The 16,839-nt window shown below is 32.9% G+C and overlaps 1 protein-coding gene across 3 annotated transcripts in view; it reads left to right on the top strand.

Annotated features, from left to right (window-relative positions):
- Positions 1–16,839, top strand: part of LOC114326217 (UDP-glycosyltransferase UGT5-like) — a 203,223-nt gene that overhangs the window by 138,719 nt on the left and 47,665 nt on the right. For 2 of the 3 annotated variants that reach the window (XM_028274508.2, XM_028274509.2), the window contains exons 3-4: positions 3,355–3,571; positions 6,214–6,543. The exons of the other annotated variant lie outside the window; for it this stretch is intronic. In XM_028274508.2, coding sequence (XP_028130309.1) covers positions 3,355–3,571; positions 6,214–6,490 — 494 coding nt within the window. In that variant the 3' untranslated portion in view covers positions 6,491–6,543. Of the gene's footprint in view, positions 1–3,354; positions 3,572–6,213; positions 6,544–16,839 lie in introns of those variants that run through there. 3 annotated transcript variants of the gene reach the window in all.

The raw sequence follows: 16,839 nt of genomic DNA, 5'->3' as shown, positions 1-16,839 counted from the left end.
TATTTTATGACCATTTATTGAGATATCATTTTCCCATTCACCAAGTACTCTTCTCATAGTATGCTTTTCGCATATATTAAATAATTTTAGATATAGTACAGATCCTTGTCTGCAAAAAGGTGCAAGGGACTTGACAAACCTACACTAGTACGGTTTATAGATTTCCAACAAGCATTCGGCACATTAACAAGAGTCTCGATCCAGATAACTTATCTGCCTACATAAATCGTTATTTCTAATCGAGCATAAATGTCACAAACAACTGAGAAATTTTTTTTTATTAAAAAAAAACGCTTATCATATGAAGCGAGATTTATGAACCTTCGTCTATAGAAGAGTTAGCGAAAGTTATGCCAGGTGTAATTCATACAGAGCGTTAGTTTTGGTGGTAGCAGCATAGTTCTATGGAGTGGTATGGCTTGAAAAGGACATACCGAACTTCTGGAGATAATACCATAAGTTTTTATCATATCATATATGGATAATAAGATCATGTTTTGTCATTTGTCAGCCTCACTGAATATGGCAGATGGATGCTAAGGCACGATAACACACGTCCTTGCATCACTAGAATTCGGAATACTTTTCATGATGAGATTCAATTTAAAAATTATATTGGCCACCATAGAGCCCATCTCAAATTTAAATCTTATTCCTCTTCTTCTTCTTTTTGTATAGACATAACTCTGTCTGTTTTTTTCAATATGCCTCTAGTAAGTTGTCTTTCCATCGTTTTCGTGGTCTTTCCACTGATCGTCTTCCTATTGGGGAACCGTCTCTCGCTGTCTTGACTACCCTATTTGTTGTCATTCGGCTTATGTGGTCATTCCATTCAATTCTTTTCTTTCTTACCCAGTTATTAATGTTATCCACCTTGCATCTCCGTCGTATATATGTACTTCTAGCTCTGTCCCATAGAGTCTTACCATCGATTTTTCAAAGGGTTTTCATCTCCGCTGTTTCGAGCAATCTTTTTGTCCTCTCTGTGTCGGGTCGTGTTTCTGCCGCGTATGTCATCATTGGTCTGATGACTGTTTTGGAAATTCTGCCTTTCATTTCTTTTCCGATATTTTTATTTCTCCATATTGTGTCATTCAGGCAACCTGCGGCTCTGTTTGCTCTATTCACTTGATCTTCCACTTCTGTTTCGAGCCTTCCGTAGCTACATAGTGTGATGACTAGATATTTAAACTCCATCACTTGTTCTATTATCTGACCCTCCAGCTCCAATTTACATCTTATTGGATCTGCTGTTATAACCATGCATTTTGTCTTTTTTGAGGAAATTAACATGTTAAATTTTCTGGCGATTATTTTGAATTGGTGCAGCATACGTTGTAAGTCATCTTCACTTTGAGAGATTAGTATTTAATCGTCCGCATAGCAGATTATTTTAAGTTGTTTTTCTCCCATTTGGTATCCTTTTTTAGTTCTTACTTTCTTTTAATATTTCGTCCATGATCAGGTTGAACAATAAAGGACTCAAAGAATTCCCTCTCTTATCCCATTACCGGCTTCAATTGGGACAGTTAGTTCATCTTCCACTTTTACTTTTATTGTGTTGTTCTGGTAGATGTTTTCTATCGTTTTAATTATTCCCAGAGGTACCTCTCTCGAGTATAACAAGTGGATAACGTTCTTTAATATGACCCTGTCAAATTTTTTCTTAAGGTTCACGAAACATAAATATGCCGGTTTGTTGTATTCCAACGATTTCTCTTGAACTTGACTCATTATACATAAATATAGCGTCAGTGCATGACCTTACCGACCTAAAACCTTGTTGTTCTTCTGCTAATGTTATAATTTCATTCAATTTGTTTGTTATTACTTTTGTTGTTAATTTTAATATTGTGTTTAATAACTTAATCCCTCTGTAATTCTCCGGGTCTGATTTGTCTCCTTTTTCAAGAGAGGTATTAGGATGCTTGGTCTCCATTCTTGTGGTATTCTGTTTTGTTCTATTATTTTTTGTATTAGTTTTAATAATTGTTTATTTAAATCTTGTCCTCCGTACTTAAGGAGTTCGTTCGATATTCTGTCCTCTCCTGGAGATTTTCTATTTTTTAATTTTCTTAATGCTTCCTTCTCGATGTTTATTTCTTCGTTTGTCTTAACTTCAGGTGTTGGTGGTTCATTATCTTCGCCTTTAGCAAATAGAGATCGGAAGTAGTCTGCCCATGTTTCCTTCTAAATGCGTTTCGCTTTTATTAATTCATTCATCTCCTTTCTTTGCCCTCTGATCATTCTCCATACTTCTTTTTGTGTTCCGTAGAAGTCGTGTTCCATCTGTTTTGAGAAACTCTGCCAGTGCTCCCTTTTTATTTGTCTCACTAAAGTATTCGTTGCGTTTCTGATTCGTTTGTAGTGGTTGTATGCCTGTTATGTTTGTTTTGTGCTGTATTGTAAAAAGTATTTCTTCTTTTCTTCGCATTTTATCTTAACTTCATCTCTAGACCACGGGGTTTTCTTCTTTAATATGTGAGTATTCGTTACTTTTCTCTCTCCAATTGATTCTGTTGCAGCGTGGATTATGTTATTTTTGAGTTTTTGCCAGCTTTCATCGATGTTATCATTTTCTAATATTCCATTCTCAGCAATCTTCTCTGATATACTTTTCCTGTATAAGTATTACGTGGATTCCGTATGTAGTCCTTCGACTTTGATTTTTGTTTGTGTTGGTGCTGCCCTCTTAGGTGTGAAATATTTCATAATGATTCCTATGTTACAAAATACTAGGCTATGGTCGCTACCTACATCTGCTGAGTTGAGGCATCTTACGTCGATTATTTTTGATGGATGTATATCTCTGTTGGTTACAACATAATCTATCATAGATCTTTGTCCACGGGTGTTATTGAATGTATATTTGTGTTGGTCTTTGTGGTCAAAAAATGTGTTGTTTTTTCCAAGTTCGTTATTTGTGCAGAAGTTTATCATCAATTCTCCATTTTCGTTTTTAACATTTTCATTGTGTTTTTGCTTAATTCCGGGTATTACTTGGTTACCTATTCGAACATTAAAATCCCCCATTATTATCATCTTCCCTCTAGCTTGATCTACTACTTGTTGTAATTCGTCGAATTGCAATAATTGTTCGATTTAAATCTGATCAAGAATTTACATGACACTTTAAAACATCGCATTCGTAAAGTAAATCCTATTCATGTAAGGATTGCAGTACAAAAATTTCCACTTCACATGATAATTACAAAATATTCCATATTTTTGCCCATAAGTGTATATTATGGTAAATTTTGTTTCAATGTTTTCCATTTTTACAAAGAATTTCGTTTTAATTTGTTAACTTTCCTATTCCAACAAAAATAAAAAACAACAATATTACATTTACAGGTCATCCCAATGTCAAACTCTTTATATCCCATGGTGGAATGCTGGGTACTATGGAGGCTGTTTACTGTGGGGTACCAATTTTAGTTATGCCGCAGTTTGGTGACCAATTTAGCAATGCTGTGGCCTTAGAAGCTAATGGAGGTGGAATTATGCTTAGAACTAGTGATGTAACAGAAGAAAGTGCATACAGGTCTATTCGTCAGGCTATCAAAATGAAGTGAGTATATCTAACATATTGAGTGTTGAACTGCAAATATGAAAAAATAAATAAAACATTTAAATTATACTAACTCTTTTTGTAGGTATTTCTAACAAATTATCTTAGTAATATCAAAATTTTAAAAGTGCTCTTCCATGATGCATATTTACCTATTTCTGTTTTGAAATCCTTAGCTTCATTTTGTTGTTTATGGCCATATTATTATGATATCTTTGTGGAAGATGTAATATTAGCAATATTCATTATCAAAACAATTTCTTAATTTTTCGTCTGGCGTATGACTTATAACTGGCCAAAAAACTCTACATTTTAAATTTTAAGTATATAAAATAAAAGGTTTTTATCATTCAGTCCAGTACTGTATGTATTTTTTTCTTTTTTCCAATTTTTTAACCAGGTCACGTGATCTATTTATTAGGGTGGGCCGAAAAATTTTTTTCTGTAAAATAACAACACCTGAGGTCAAAAAATTGCGTTGTACTAAAACACAAATTTTAAGCCAAAAATGAGTATCTAAAAATATTTTTCTCTACTGTCACAAAGGCTCTATATTATTTTAATATAAAACGTCATTGTGGCAGTGGAAAAAATAAAAAAATTGACTTTTTCAAACACAGATCTTCATATTTTTTCATTATCTAATTTTTGAAACATCAGGGATATTTATTTTGTACCCTAAAAAAAGTTTAAATAAAATCTGTATTGTTGTGGATGGTTCATGTGTGTACGATATATATTTAGAAACCTACTTCAAAAAATGTGATGATATACTCAAATAAAATATACGATAGTGTAAAAAAGTTAACAAAACCAATCGCTATTCACTTCTAAAATAACGTAACCTTGAACGTCAACGCTTCTGTACTGAACGGTACTGTCATAAATACAGGCGTAAAGGAGGCATTAAATTGTTACCTACTGGAGAATAAAATCGAAAAGTCCCTGCAGTGGTATGTCTGCCAACAAGTTGCCTATAATACATCTATTTGAACAACTGGATAGCAGTACCAGTAGATCACGTGCATTTTCGGGCCTCTTGGAGAACGACTGTATGTTTGCGAAACTCTATTTTAGCTTCATTTTCAAAAGTAGAATCATCAGCTGACAATTTCCGCAGTGACGATCTTAGTACAGAGCAAGAATTTCTGTACGATATTTGACAAAATATGTAGCAAGTGATGTTTGTTCAGAACCCCCTTTCTAAGACACAGCGTGGGAAAATGGTTCATTCTTGCTGGCTTACCACTGCTTCCCGCATCTTTCGGTTATATGTAGCAATCGGAAACCCCTCGGAAAATTTACAAATACTAAGCCATTTTAGAATAAAAGTGTATGCTCCCATGTAGTTTTGCATTAAGTCTCAACCATCATGACTTTATGGTGCAAGACATCTATTGAAGAAAATATGACTCTGCGAGCAGACCTCTCCTTAATACCAGAATTAAAAGATATAGTCTACAAAAATATTTAAGGAAAGGGATACTTTGGCAGTCCAGAGAATATTATTTTGATTATGCTATTATTTGGTGAACGTAAAAACATAAGACAACTGGGATTTTAAACAATTTTTAAGAGGAAATAATTAAATTACAAAGATAAGCGATATTTCATAGTAGCAGAATTATTTTTTGCGCTAAGAAATACTTTGAGATTATCGACTGTCAGAAAGTTTTATGAACAGAGCCTCGTTTAACTACGAAGCTATCAAAAGACCAACTAAGGGAAGTTGTTGAAAATCTCGACACCATTCTTTTGGCATATGTAACAGCATACCATTGTCACACACGAGCGGTTGAGAGGGCGTATTTTCGTTTACTTTTTGTGTTCAAACCAAAGTCAGCTTTAGCTCAATTCATTTTTTTTGTATGCAAAAAAATCTACCATACAAAAAAATATAGTTATTTTGAAAAATCCTTAGTTTTATATAGCTCTGTGGTAGTGGAAAAAATTATTTATCGGCCAAAATACATACTATGGTGGCAGTTATCTTATCAAACACGTTTTTTTGGCTCAGGCGACCATAATAAATTAAAAAAAAAACGTATTTGACATTTATTAGATGATTAGATTTTTTCTAAAAAATCTCATTCTTATACAGCTCTGTGGCAGTGGAAAAAATTAAATTAATTATAAAACAAATCACTTTGAAGTAAGTTATCTTATCATACATATTTTCTGGGGTCAGGAAACTTAATTAAAAAAACAAAATAAAAACACATTAATCAACGGCCCACCCTACTATTTATAATTATGGTTTCCGTATTATCAAAAATTCGCATAAAAAAAGCACGTTTGTCATATCAAAAGACTGTTTAACTAAATTAGGCAATTTCTGTAGTTAATTTGTACACTAAAAGCCATTACCATAAATAATTATTAAAATGTTAGAACGTTCCAAAAAACAAAGTCCAGCAAACAAAGTTTTTTACAGTTAAATATTTTTCCGAAAATCGGTCAGGAATTTGGACATTTTTGACAACATTTTTGAAAGAAAGGGGCCAAAGGCCCTCGGTATATACACCATTGACTTCAAGCGTTATTATCCTTATAATACCCTTGGTACCCTAATAACTATTTTTTTCTAAATATTTTCAACTGATATTAAAACTAACGTTCTTAAAAAATTAAATTTGTTTTAGAGACCAAGCAATTGCGTTATCTGAACGGTTCAAAGACCGCCCGCTGCCCCCATTGGACACTGCTGTGTATTGGACAGAGTACGTTGTGAAACATAAAGGAGCACCTTTCATGAAGACTGCTGCTGCGGATATGCCTTTCTATCAATATTATTTACTAGATGTTCTTGGGTTTATTTTTGTAATTTTAGGGCTAATTATATATTTGACAGTTTATATGACGAGATTGATATTAAGAATGATACTGAGGGTTTCAAGTAAAAAGGTAAAAACGCAGTAAATGTATAAAGACTGAATAAGGTTGTAAGGTTATTAAAATAAAAATTAAAAATATGCCTGTCTTTTACTTAAAAATAAATGGAAACTAATAAAATTGTAGAAAACCTGCCTCCAACAACCAGGATTTTTTTTAACCAGTAGTTTTTTCATAGTTAGTGTTTTATTCACGTTTTGGTTTCAGCTGTATCTTTTCATCTTTTTTCTGTATTCACTAAATCGTTTTACTAAAGCTCACAACTTCATAGTTACTATGACCTCAATTTATTGAGATGCATGGTTTATTTTCTTCATAGTTGCTTAAAAATTGTTTTAGGTCCATTCGTATCTTCTCTCTTGCTATGCAGTCTTTATTGCGACCTCCGAACAAGTACTCAAAATAAGACACTCTCCTACTCAATAGGGATGTTCAAAAAAAATTAAAAAGTCATTTCAAACATGTAAAACGATTAAGAAACACCCTAGGAATAATTGTCCAAAATTTCAACCAAATTGAAAAAGCCTTTCTATAAAAAATCTTTATTAGAAATCTAGCATTATTTTAAATTTCAAGAACGATTCTCTATTGGCCTGACGTCACTAGTTGCATACCCCAAGCGCTCGCCATTCTCATACTGTTACTGTTTACCTGTTTGACGTTTCAAGTCATTTTATTTTGTTCTCTTCTTTTTTTATCAGGGTTAAAGTGGAGTTTTCTAGTGAATTTGTTTAGTTTAAAGTGGATAGACTGTTTGTAAGGACATATTTTGGGTTTTACAAAAATAAACAAATAAAATGGAAGAAGGTTTTCAGAAAGCCGATTCGTATAAACTACCGACTGTAGTGTAGATGTAACAATGGTGTATGATTTATTGGCATCTTGTAAAAAAATAAATCTACCACAGCTTTACTGAGTGTATATTCCATATAATTTTCCATGTCTTCTTTAAGCTAAAAAAATAAATGCTTAATACTCCACAAAAAAAAAATAGAGAAAGTTGTATGCATGCATTGTACGCATGCATATTGTATACATACAGTCGGAAAAGTGAAAGAATACCCATGAACGAACATATAAAACACGCTGTATTTTCCTGTCACCGTGTCACAAAGAAAATTGCCCAGCGCAAGTACATGTAATAATTATTATTACATGTACTTGCGCTGGCCAATTTTTTGTGTGACACGGTGAAAGGAAAATACAGCGTGTTTTATATGTTCGTTCATGGGTATTCTTTCATTTTTCCTACTGTACATTGGCTGGTTATTACTTTACCTTGGTTAGGTATATTAAAAATATTTTTATTCTTCTTCATGTGCCTTGTCCGTTGTGGACGTTGGCTATCATCATGGCAATTTTAATTTCATTTGAGGCGTTTCTGAATAACTCCATCGATTTTTGTCCAAATCATTGGCGTAAGTTTTTAAGTCATGAGTGTCTTTTCTTCCGGGTCCGCGTTTGCTCTCTATTTTACCTTGCGTTATCAGTTGCATTATACGATATTTATCATGCCTCATGATATGACCGAAATATTTAAGATTTCGTTTCTTAATTGTAAAAGAGATTTCTTTTTGTTTTCCCATTCGACACAATACCTGTACTTTGGTGTGGGTCGCCCAGGATATTTTGAGGATACGTGGGTACACCCACATCTCGAATGCCTCTAGCTTTTTCATTAATATTTCCATTATTGTCCAGGCCTCTGCGCCATATAGCAAGACCGGAAATAATAACATTTTAGCAGCCGCATTTTTAGTGGGAGAGATATGTCGCAATGGGTGAAAATATTTCTCATGCATGTTGTTAAGTTGCTATGTCCTTTTCAACTCTAGATCTTATTTCGGTTGTTTCGTATTTCGAGTTGACAACTGTTCCAAGGTAAAAAATATTTTTGAACTTGGGTATTATACATTTTCATTTCAACCAATCTTTTCACTAAGTTATTAATGATTTTAATATAATATAAAGTTATACCTACATCCACATGTAGTTATTTCAAGGTTTACTTTTACTGTATGTATTATTAGAATCCCGTTTTTAGGAATATCCCAGTTTAAGGAATACAAATTTGAGGTACCGAAACTTTTTCATTTACTCTTTAAGGGGGTAGGTGCAAAATCTTGGTCAAATGCTATTTAAATTCATTCATTTTTTTTTCGAATCCTGAGAAAACTAATAAGTATTTTTGAAAAATGTAAATGCAGAAAGAACAATTACATTATTACCAAGGGCCGAAAGTCTCTGGAAAACTTCTATAATGTTTATTTTATTAAGTTAGTTCTTTAAGTTAGTTATTTTAAGTTCTAGCTGCAACAAACCATTTCTTTTTCTGTTTTAAATTGGCTGGAACGGTAATAAAAATCTTGTCAGAACTGTTTTTTGATGTATTTACACACCCAGGAACAAAACACCACTTATTTGGCTTTATTTTTAATAATTAAATACGTAAAAAACTGCGCACATTCAAATACACTGAGTAAATAAGTATACAAAACTAGTCGTCGATCAAAGACGTTACGACTGCTGACGTCACAGACCGTAGCCTCGCTGCAGGGTACCGTTTTTCTAGCCTCCAAGAAAATCAACATTATGAACTCATTTATCTTAAAAAATATACATTTTTAAACAGTTTTATGATTTTTATGTTTTTATATACCTTGTAATCTATTGAATTTAACTATATTTAAAAATTAGTGAACATCCCTATTCGGATTCTCTCAGCGTCTCATCCCGGTAACCTCAAAAACTCTGTGAAAGACCCTGGTAACTAGTTCCGATGGAAAACAGGTTCAGGGCTTCTGAGAACAAAATAATATTTCTCCTAAAAGACAGTTAGGCGATACGTAAATATATAAGAAAATTGCATTACCGAAAAAAAAGAAATATCTATATATTGACCGGCAACGTCATAGGCAACCAAATATCTAATTAGAGATTGTCATCAAAAACCTACCTACATTATCAAATATCGCAGAAACAAGCGGGGTTTGTAAAGGGAAAAAGCACACGTGAGCAAATACTCAACATGTGACACTTATTAAAAATCTTTACCAGTCCAATATCGTAGAAGTACGACAATATTCGAGTTTTTTTAAAGCAATTCCAAGCAGAGAGAGAGGCTATGAAAGGTTGTGTATTATCATCTTACTTAGTCAATATTTATGGTGAATATGTCATGAGGATGGCTTTAGAAGGATGGGTAGGTGGAATAACGGTAGAAAGTAAAAAAGCTATAATTTAAAATTTGTTGATGACACTAGACTAATTGGAGTGTCACTGTTTAAGTCTTGACCTAAATACTCTTGAAGTAAATAAACATGAAATTCTAGATCTCCTGCAAAGAGTTAAGTTAAAAAAGTATTAAAGTTGGTCTTCTTCTAAAAGTGCCTATTTTCTGGAGATGTTGGCGACCACATTGACCCATCTTATTCTATTTACGGCAGCACGAAATAGATCAGTTGACGTTAGACCAGTACACTTCCTAAGATTGGCCAGCCAGGATATACGTCTACGTCCAGGGCCTCTCCTGCCCTCAATCTTGCCTTGTAGAATCAACTGTAGCAGTCGGTATTTTTCATTACGCATAATGTGGCCGAAGTAAGCCAATTTTCTGTTCTTTTCGGTGTTAATTATTTATTTGTCTTTTCTTAGCCTCTGGAGAATAGTTATATTAGTTGTGTGGTATACACAGTGCTAGTCAAAAGTCCGTACCCCCTCGTATCTTTTGAACGGTTATACCTATAATAGTGAAATTTGGAGGGAGGAAATAAACGGACGTAAGCTTCTTAACTAGTCATGACAGGTGACTTAATAGTGACAGATAACGTTACAGGGCCACTGTGACCAATAATTTTAAATGGGACCTTATGGCAAGTGGTACCTCGTTTGAAAGGTATTCAAAATACCTATTCAGTCATACTAATTTTTTTGGGTTTTAGTTGATTTTGATTTTGGTGAATAAATTAAATAAATATAATATTGTAGTTTCGCATTTAATTAATAAAAATTCAAATATCCGCCTATGGTTTTTTTGTCAAAAAAGTTGACGTTTTTCAATTCTCTAGTAGTTTTTACGTCAACGTCAGCCTTTTTGACAAGAAATCGTATGCGGAATTTTGAATTTTATTAACTTAATGCGAAACTACAATTTTATATTTATTTCATTTATTCATCAAAATTAGCTTAAACTCAAACAGAATTAGTATGACTGAATAGGTATTTTGAATACCTTTCAAACGAGGTATCACTTGCCATAAGGTCCCATTTAAAATTATCTGTCACAGTGGCGCTGTAAAGTCATCTGTCACAATTACGTCACCTGTCATGACTAGTTAACCCGTCAGTGGTCGCTATATGAGATTTTCTCTCACGGTTTCAGAAAATTGCACAGAATTTTTTTTCTGGGAAATTATAAGATCTGTAGTTCCTTCTAGTCTCCTAACTATCCTCCCTCGACAATCTAATAGACTCGTCCGCATAGATAGTGACTCAGTTGACCTAATATCACTCAATTGTTGAATCAGCGCGCTTCAAGTGAGACATTCTCTCATCAAGCGACCACCCGCGTTACGAACTGTACATAAAAATTAATTTTATTTTGGCACTTAAAACCTGAAATTCTTGTTATATTTGTGTGCTGTGCCGTACATTATCAAGATACGGAGATTGATTAATATTTGTTTAATTCCGATTATTTCTTTTTATTTTATTATATTATTATCTATATTATGTTATATTATTTTTTTCTTATTATTAGTTAATAAAAAAGTTTAAGAGCTGTTTTAAAAATTTTATTTTGTAAAAAAAGGCAAAATTTGGATATGTGAGAGAAAATCTCACGCGCGACCACTCGCGTAACAATCTACCTAGCTACCAATGCCGGGTTAAGAAGCTTACGTCCGTTTATTTCCTCCCTCAAAATTTCACTATTATAGGTATAACCGTTCAAAAGATACGAGGGGGTAAGGACTTTTGACTAGCACTGTATATTAGACCCTAAACATACGTCGGTAGCACCACATTTCAAACGCCTCTAACCGTTTTATGGCATCTTCTGTCAGGCTCCAGCTTTCAAAGTTGGTCTTGAGATTAATAAACACATGACGAAAATAATGTTTATAGACACAATATGGAACAATATTCGGTTAAGTAACTAATTCCAGGGATTATCAGGAATGATCACGTGGATCGCAGAGATGAAGATAATTTAGAGAGATTAATTATTCTTTCTGGAAACGTTCCGGGGAGCAGACCAACACGTCACCAACCAGATGGTTGGACCAAATTTAGAATTCAGCGGGAAGCTCATTCTGCGTAATCCTTAGAGCAGGTGAAGATGGAGAGAAATGTACCAGTAGAGAAATTCTGTTACGAGTATTGGAGGAAATTAAGTTCATCAGTAAAGAGGTAACGACAAGATACAGGGACATGGCTCTTACCCGGTGGTCAAACAACCACCCTGAGAATCTATGTATTAATAAGCATAAGAACGGTAACATTTTATTTATTTATTTATTATTTATACATATGACCTGGCCTCTAGTGACTAATCCAGGTCGTTTTTTCCTGATGGGATTACAGATATTTTTTTTTATATTTTTACGTTTTTTACTCAACTATTAAATCTATTTTTACAATTAACAATTTGCCATAATCTATTAATTACGTTTAACAAACAAATTTAAATAAACCATTTAAAATATTTTTGGTACTATCAACTCCCTTCTAAGTTATAAAGACAGTCCCTCTATTTTCAGAAGAGAGTTGGTAGTTTTTTTTTAATTTCATGAATTATGTATTGAATTATTATTTTTATTTATTTATTTATATTGAATTATTATTATTATAATTGTAAATATGTATCTATTTTTGAATTTATATTTTATTTTATTTATTTTAACTTTATCTTACTCAACTTCATCAGGGTTGGATTATTGGTTGTCTTCTTCTATTATTATAGATTTCTTGTTGTTTTTTAGATATTATTTGTGTGAGATTGTTTAATATTTCAAAATATTCTTCATTTGGTAATATATCTCTTATTTCAATTCTTTCTAATCTTTTTCTCATTTCTCCATGTTCTTCATTTTCTATAATATTTTCACAATGTAATACTATGTGTTCTGGTGTACCTAGTTCTCCACATTCACAATATGCATCATCTTTTAAGTTAAATCTTTCCAAATATGTTGGGTACGGTCCATGTCCTGTTAAAAAGTGTATTAAACCTTGTTTTGGATTAAAATAATTTGGAATGTTTTCTAATATTGGTATAAAATTGTATAAACGTCTAGATTTTGTTGAATTTTCCCATTCATTTTGTCTTTTTCTATTTATTATTTCTTTTAATTCTCTTTTATTTCTTATATCTAATCCTATTATTTGTATTATTTTTTCATATTTTTCTTTTTTTAGCCAATAATTACATGCTCTTTTTTGTGTTTCTAAATGCATTGGCATTACTCCAGTTAAAACTGTGAGTGCCTGTGTTGCAGTTGTTCCAAATGCTCCCGTCATTCTTACAAGAAATCCTCTCTGAGCTCTATTTAATTTTTCTGCATTTTTTTTATTTATTAATCTATGTGCCCATACACTTGAACCGTACCCTACAATTGATGCAAGTATTGTACTTAGGTATATTCTCATCTGTCGGAACGAAATTCTATATTCCTTCTGTGCTAGACTAGCAATGCTATGCATGATCTCTGTTGCCTTTTCACAGACACAATTCATGTGTTTTGTAAATAATTTTTGTTCGTCTATTATAATACCTAAATATCTTGTTTCCATTTTTCTTTTTATTGTTTTCCCTCTAATTTTTATAATTGGATCTCTTTCTAAATTTCCTTTTATTAAACTATATGTTTTTTTTTAATCTGATATTGTTAATTTTACTTTATTCATCCAATCATTGACTCTTATTAATACTTCATTTGATTTATTTTCTAATTCTCTTCTTGAGTTTACATCTATGATCAACAACAAATCATCTGCATATGCTATGCTTCCAAGCACTTCAGGATCTATAGTCAATTGTTTCAACAGTTCCTCTAGCATTACATCCCAGAACATAGGTCCACAAACTGATCCTTGTGGACATCCTTTTGTGATATATTTTGTCTTTTTTCCTGTTGGACAGCTTAGGCTTGCATGTCGGTCTTGACAGTAGTTTCTGAGACTTCCGTACAGATTCTTTGGACATCTCATTTTTCGAAGTCTTTCAAAGAATGACGGCCACCAAAGATTGTCAAAAGCCCCAGACACGTCTATAAAGATCATTAAAACATACTTTTTTATGCTTTCGTTTACTATTTCAAATACTTTATTTATTGCATCTTCTGTTGATCTACCTTTCCTAAAACCATACTCACCAGGATGTAATCCAATTTCTGTTCTTATTTGATTTAATTTTTTACATAGTAATTTTTCTTGTAATTTTCCCATTGCATTCAATAAACATACCGGTCTATATGATTTCGGTAAGGCAGGATCTTTATCTTCCCCTTTATGTATTATTATAACTTCTGCTTGTTTAAAATTATTAGGAAACCTTCTTTGTCTAAGACATTCATTATATAATGATGTTAGTACTGGAATTATTTGTTCCGACAATGCTTGAAGTATTTCAACATGAATATTATCCGGTCCAGGTGCCTTCTTTCTTTTCATTTCTCTCATACTTTCATATACTTCTTCTTCTGTGAATTCCTCTATTTCTCTTTCTTCTTCTATTTGGTATTCTTGTATCATTTCTTCTCTTATATTTCTTTGTTCTAATGTTTCTCCTTCTAATTTATCTGGAGGTAATAATACATTAAGTAATGTTTCGGCCGATTCTTCCCAACTTTCTGTAAATGTTCCATCTTCTTTTTTTTTAAGTAGAAAGCATTGTCGGACATCTAATTTTTTTAGAAACTATTTTATATGGTATTCCCCACATATCTAATTCTAAGTGTCTTGATACGAAGGTTTCCCAACTTTTAGCTTTTGTTATTTTTATTTCTTGTTTATATTTTTGTTTTAGTCTTCTATACTCACCTAGAAGGATTTGCCTCTCAAGATAGATACCACATCGTTGATATCGCTTTCGCGCATATCTAACTCTGCTTCTCATTCTTGTGAGGTTTTTCTTCCAGGCTGAGTTTTTTATTTTACTATTTTCTTTTATTTTTGGTATTGCTATATCCATTGCTTTTTTAATTTGTTTGGTTAATTCTTTTGTTGCAATATTTATATTAGATCCCCTTTGTACCAGACAAGGTGGTCGAAACTCAGACTTTAATAGTTCATAATTTGCTTTACCTATATTGTATCTCACCGAAGATATTTCCGTATTACGTGGATTCAGGTTATTAAGATTGAAAGTTATAAGGTTGTGATCACTTATTGTTGCATGCTCCATCACTTTCCAATCCTTAATTGGGTTTGCTATTGCAACATTTGATATTGTTGTATCTATATTGCTAGCCGCACCAGCTCTGTTCTGAAAAGTTGGTGGGTTTCCTAGTTTATTGTGTACTATCAACTCTAGTTCATTAATCATATCTTCTACTAATAAGTTAATTATATTTAATATATATATATCTTCATTAATCATATCTTCTAAGAACGGCAACAAGCGCAATGGATATGTCAACCATAAGGGGAGCAGTATGCGGTCCGGATCACTTTGCGATTGCCTTATCTGAACGGTTCAAAGACCGCCCGCTGCCCCCATTGGACACTGCTGTGCATTGGACAGAATACGTTGTGAAACATAAAGGAGCACCTTTCATGAAGACTGGTGCTGCGGATATGCCTTTCTACCAATATTATTTACTAGATTTATATTTGAAAATTTAGGGCTAATTATTTATTTGACAGTCTATATTATGACAAGATTGATATTAAAAATATTACTCAGCGTTTCAACTAAAAAAGTAAAAACCCAATAAAAATATAAAGTTGTAAGACTATTAAAAACAAAATGAAAAATATCCATATCTTTTATTCAAAAATAAATGGAAAACTAATAAAGTTATAGGAAAACTGTTTTCCGCAACCGGCAATATATAGCAGTTCTGGTTTCTACTAAAGCGTAGTTGTGTTTTTCCTATTATGTTTTTAGCTGTCAGTAATTTTATGCATCCTTTTAAAATAGGACACTTTCTTACTCAATACCTTTAAGCGTCTCCCTCGGTGACCATCCACTGGAAAGGGGGTTGGGCGATGGATCAACCACTCATCTTCTTGTTACGGAACCAACAGATGAACCACAGAATATAATATGCATTGACCGGCCACGATTTAGTCAACCAAATATCGAATTTGAGATCGCTTCACAAACATTAGAATATTTAATAAATCCGGTACTCAGAGAAACTTCTAAATATGCTATTGGGACCGTGCAAGTTCGGAATAGCGACACCTCATTTCATAGCTCAGCAACATTTTTAGCACTTTTAATAATTATATTGGCAAATTAAGTCCTGGTTACTGGATAATTATTTTCAAGGCCATAGCTCAAAAAAATAAGAAGAAGAAGTAAGATTAAGTTATCCCAAACAGCACAAGTACTTCCCTGGGACGTACGCGGGATGTACCACTAGGACAACCGTACGTCCTGAGGACGTACGTTTCAGGTCCTGGGACATCCTCGGGACGTACCCAGGACGTCCGATGTTACAATATCATCCGTGCCCAGGACGTCCGACCGAACTCTCCTGGGGATGTCCGACTAAAACCTCCTTGGGACGGTCGTCCAAAACCTCCTTGGAACCTCCGACCAAACCTTTTTAGGGCAATATGTAAAATGTTTTCAGAAATTTTAAACATGGAGTTTAATTACTATTAAACAATGTTGAAAAAGTCTAAAATTATTTTATATAAATTTACTTATAATTTTTAAAGATGAAATCTGCATTTAAAATGAAAAAACACATATTATACCTATATAATATCAAACAAATTTTTATTAAAATTTAACAAACAATAAGACGTCTTTTTATGTTCTTCTTTGCTTGCTCCTCCAAATTTTGATAATTCTTTTACCTACAATCGTAGATAAAAGAATATATGTACTTAAGTTCCTACCTTATATAAAAAAACTTATGCCATGGCTGATCGGGTTCTTGCTGAAGTATTGTATCTAGCTGTATCTTCCTCTGTTTGCATAGAAAGTTAATCTTTTGTGCTAACATTTCCTTCTATAACGGTTAATCTAACCACTATCCTATGATTGGCCAGGCAGGGTTCTATGCTTGACATAATATGACACCGTTGCCGTATCCTCAATTTTTTCACAAACATAACCACATCACATAAAGTTACATTTAAAAATAGCTGCTTCAACAGTTTTGAAGCACCAAAAAAATAAAGTTTGGAAAAGTAAACAG

Source organism: Diabrotica virgifera, chromosome 5, assembly GCF_917563875.1.
Source record: "Diabrotica virgifera virgifera chromosome 5, PGI_DIABVI_V3a".
Lineage (NCBI taxonomy): Eukaryota > Metazoa > Arthropoda > Insecta > Coleoptera > Chrysomelidae > Diabrotica > Diabrotica virgifera.
Note: the sequence above shows the minus strand (reverse complement) of the source record. Positions and strands in the feature narration are given on the sequence as shown.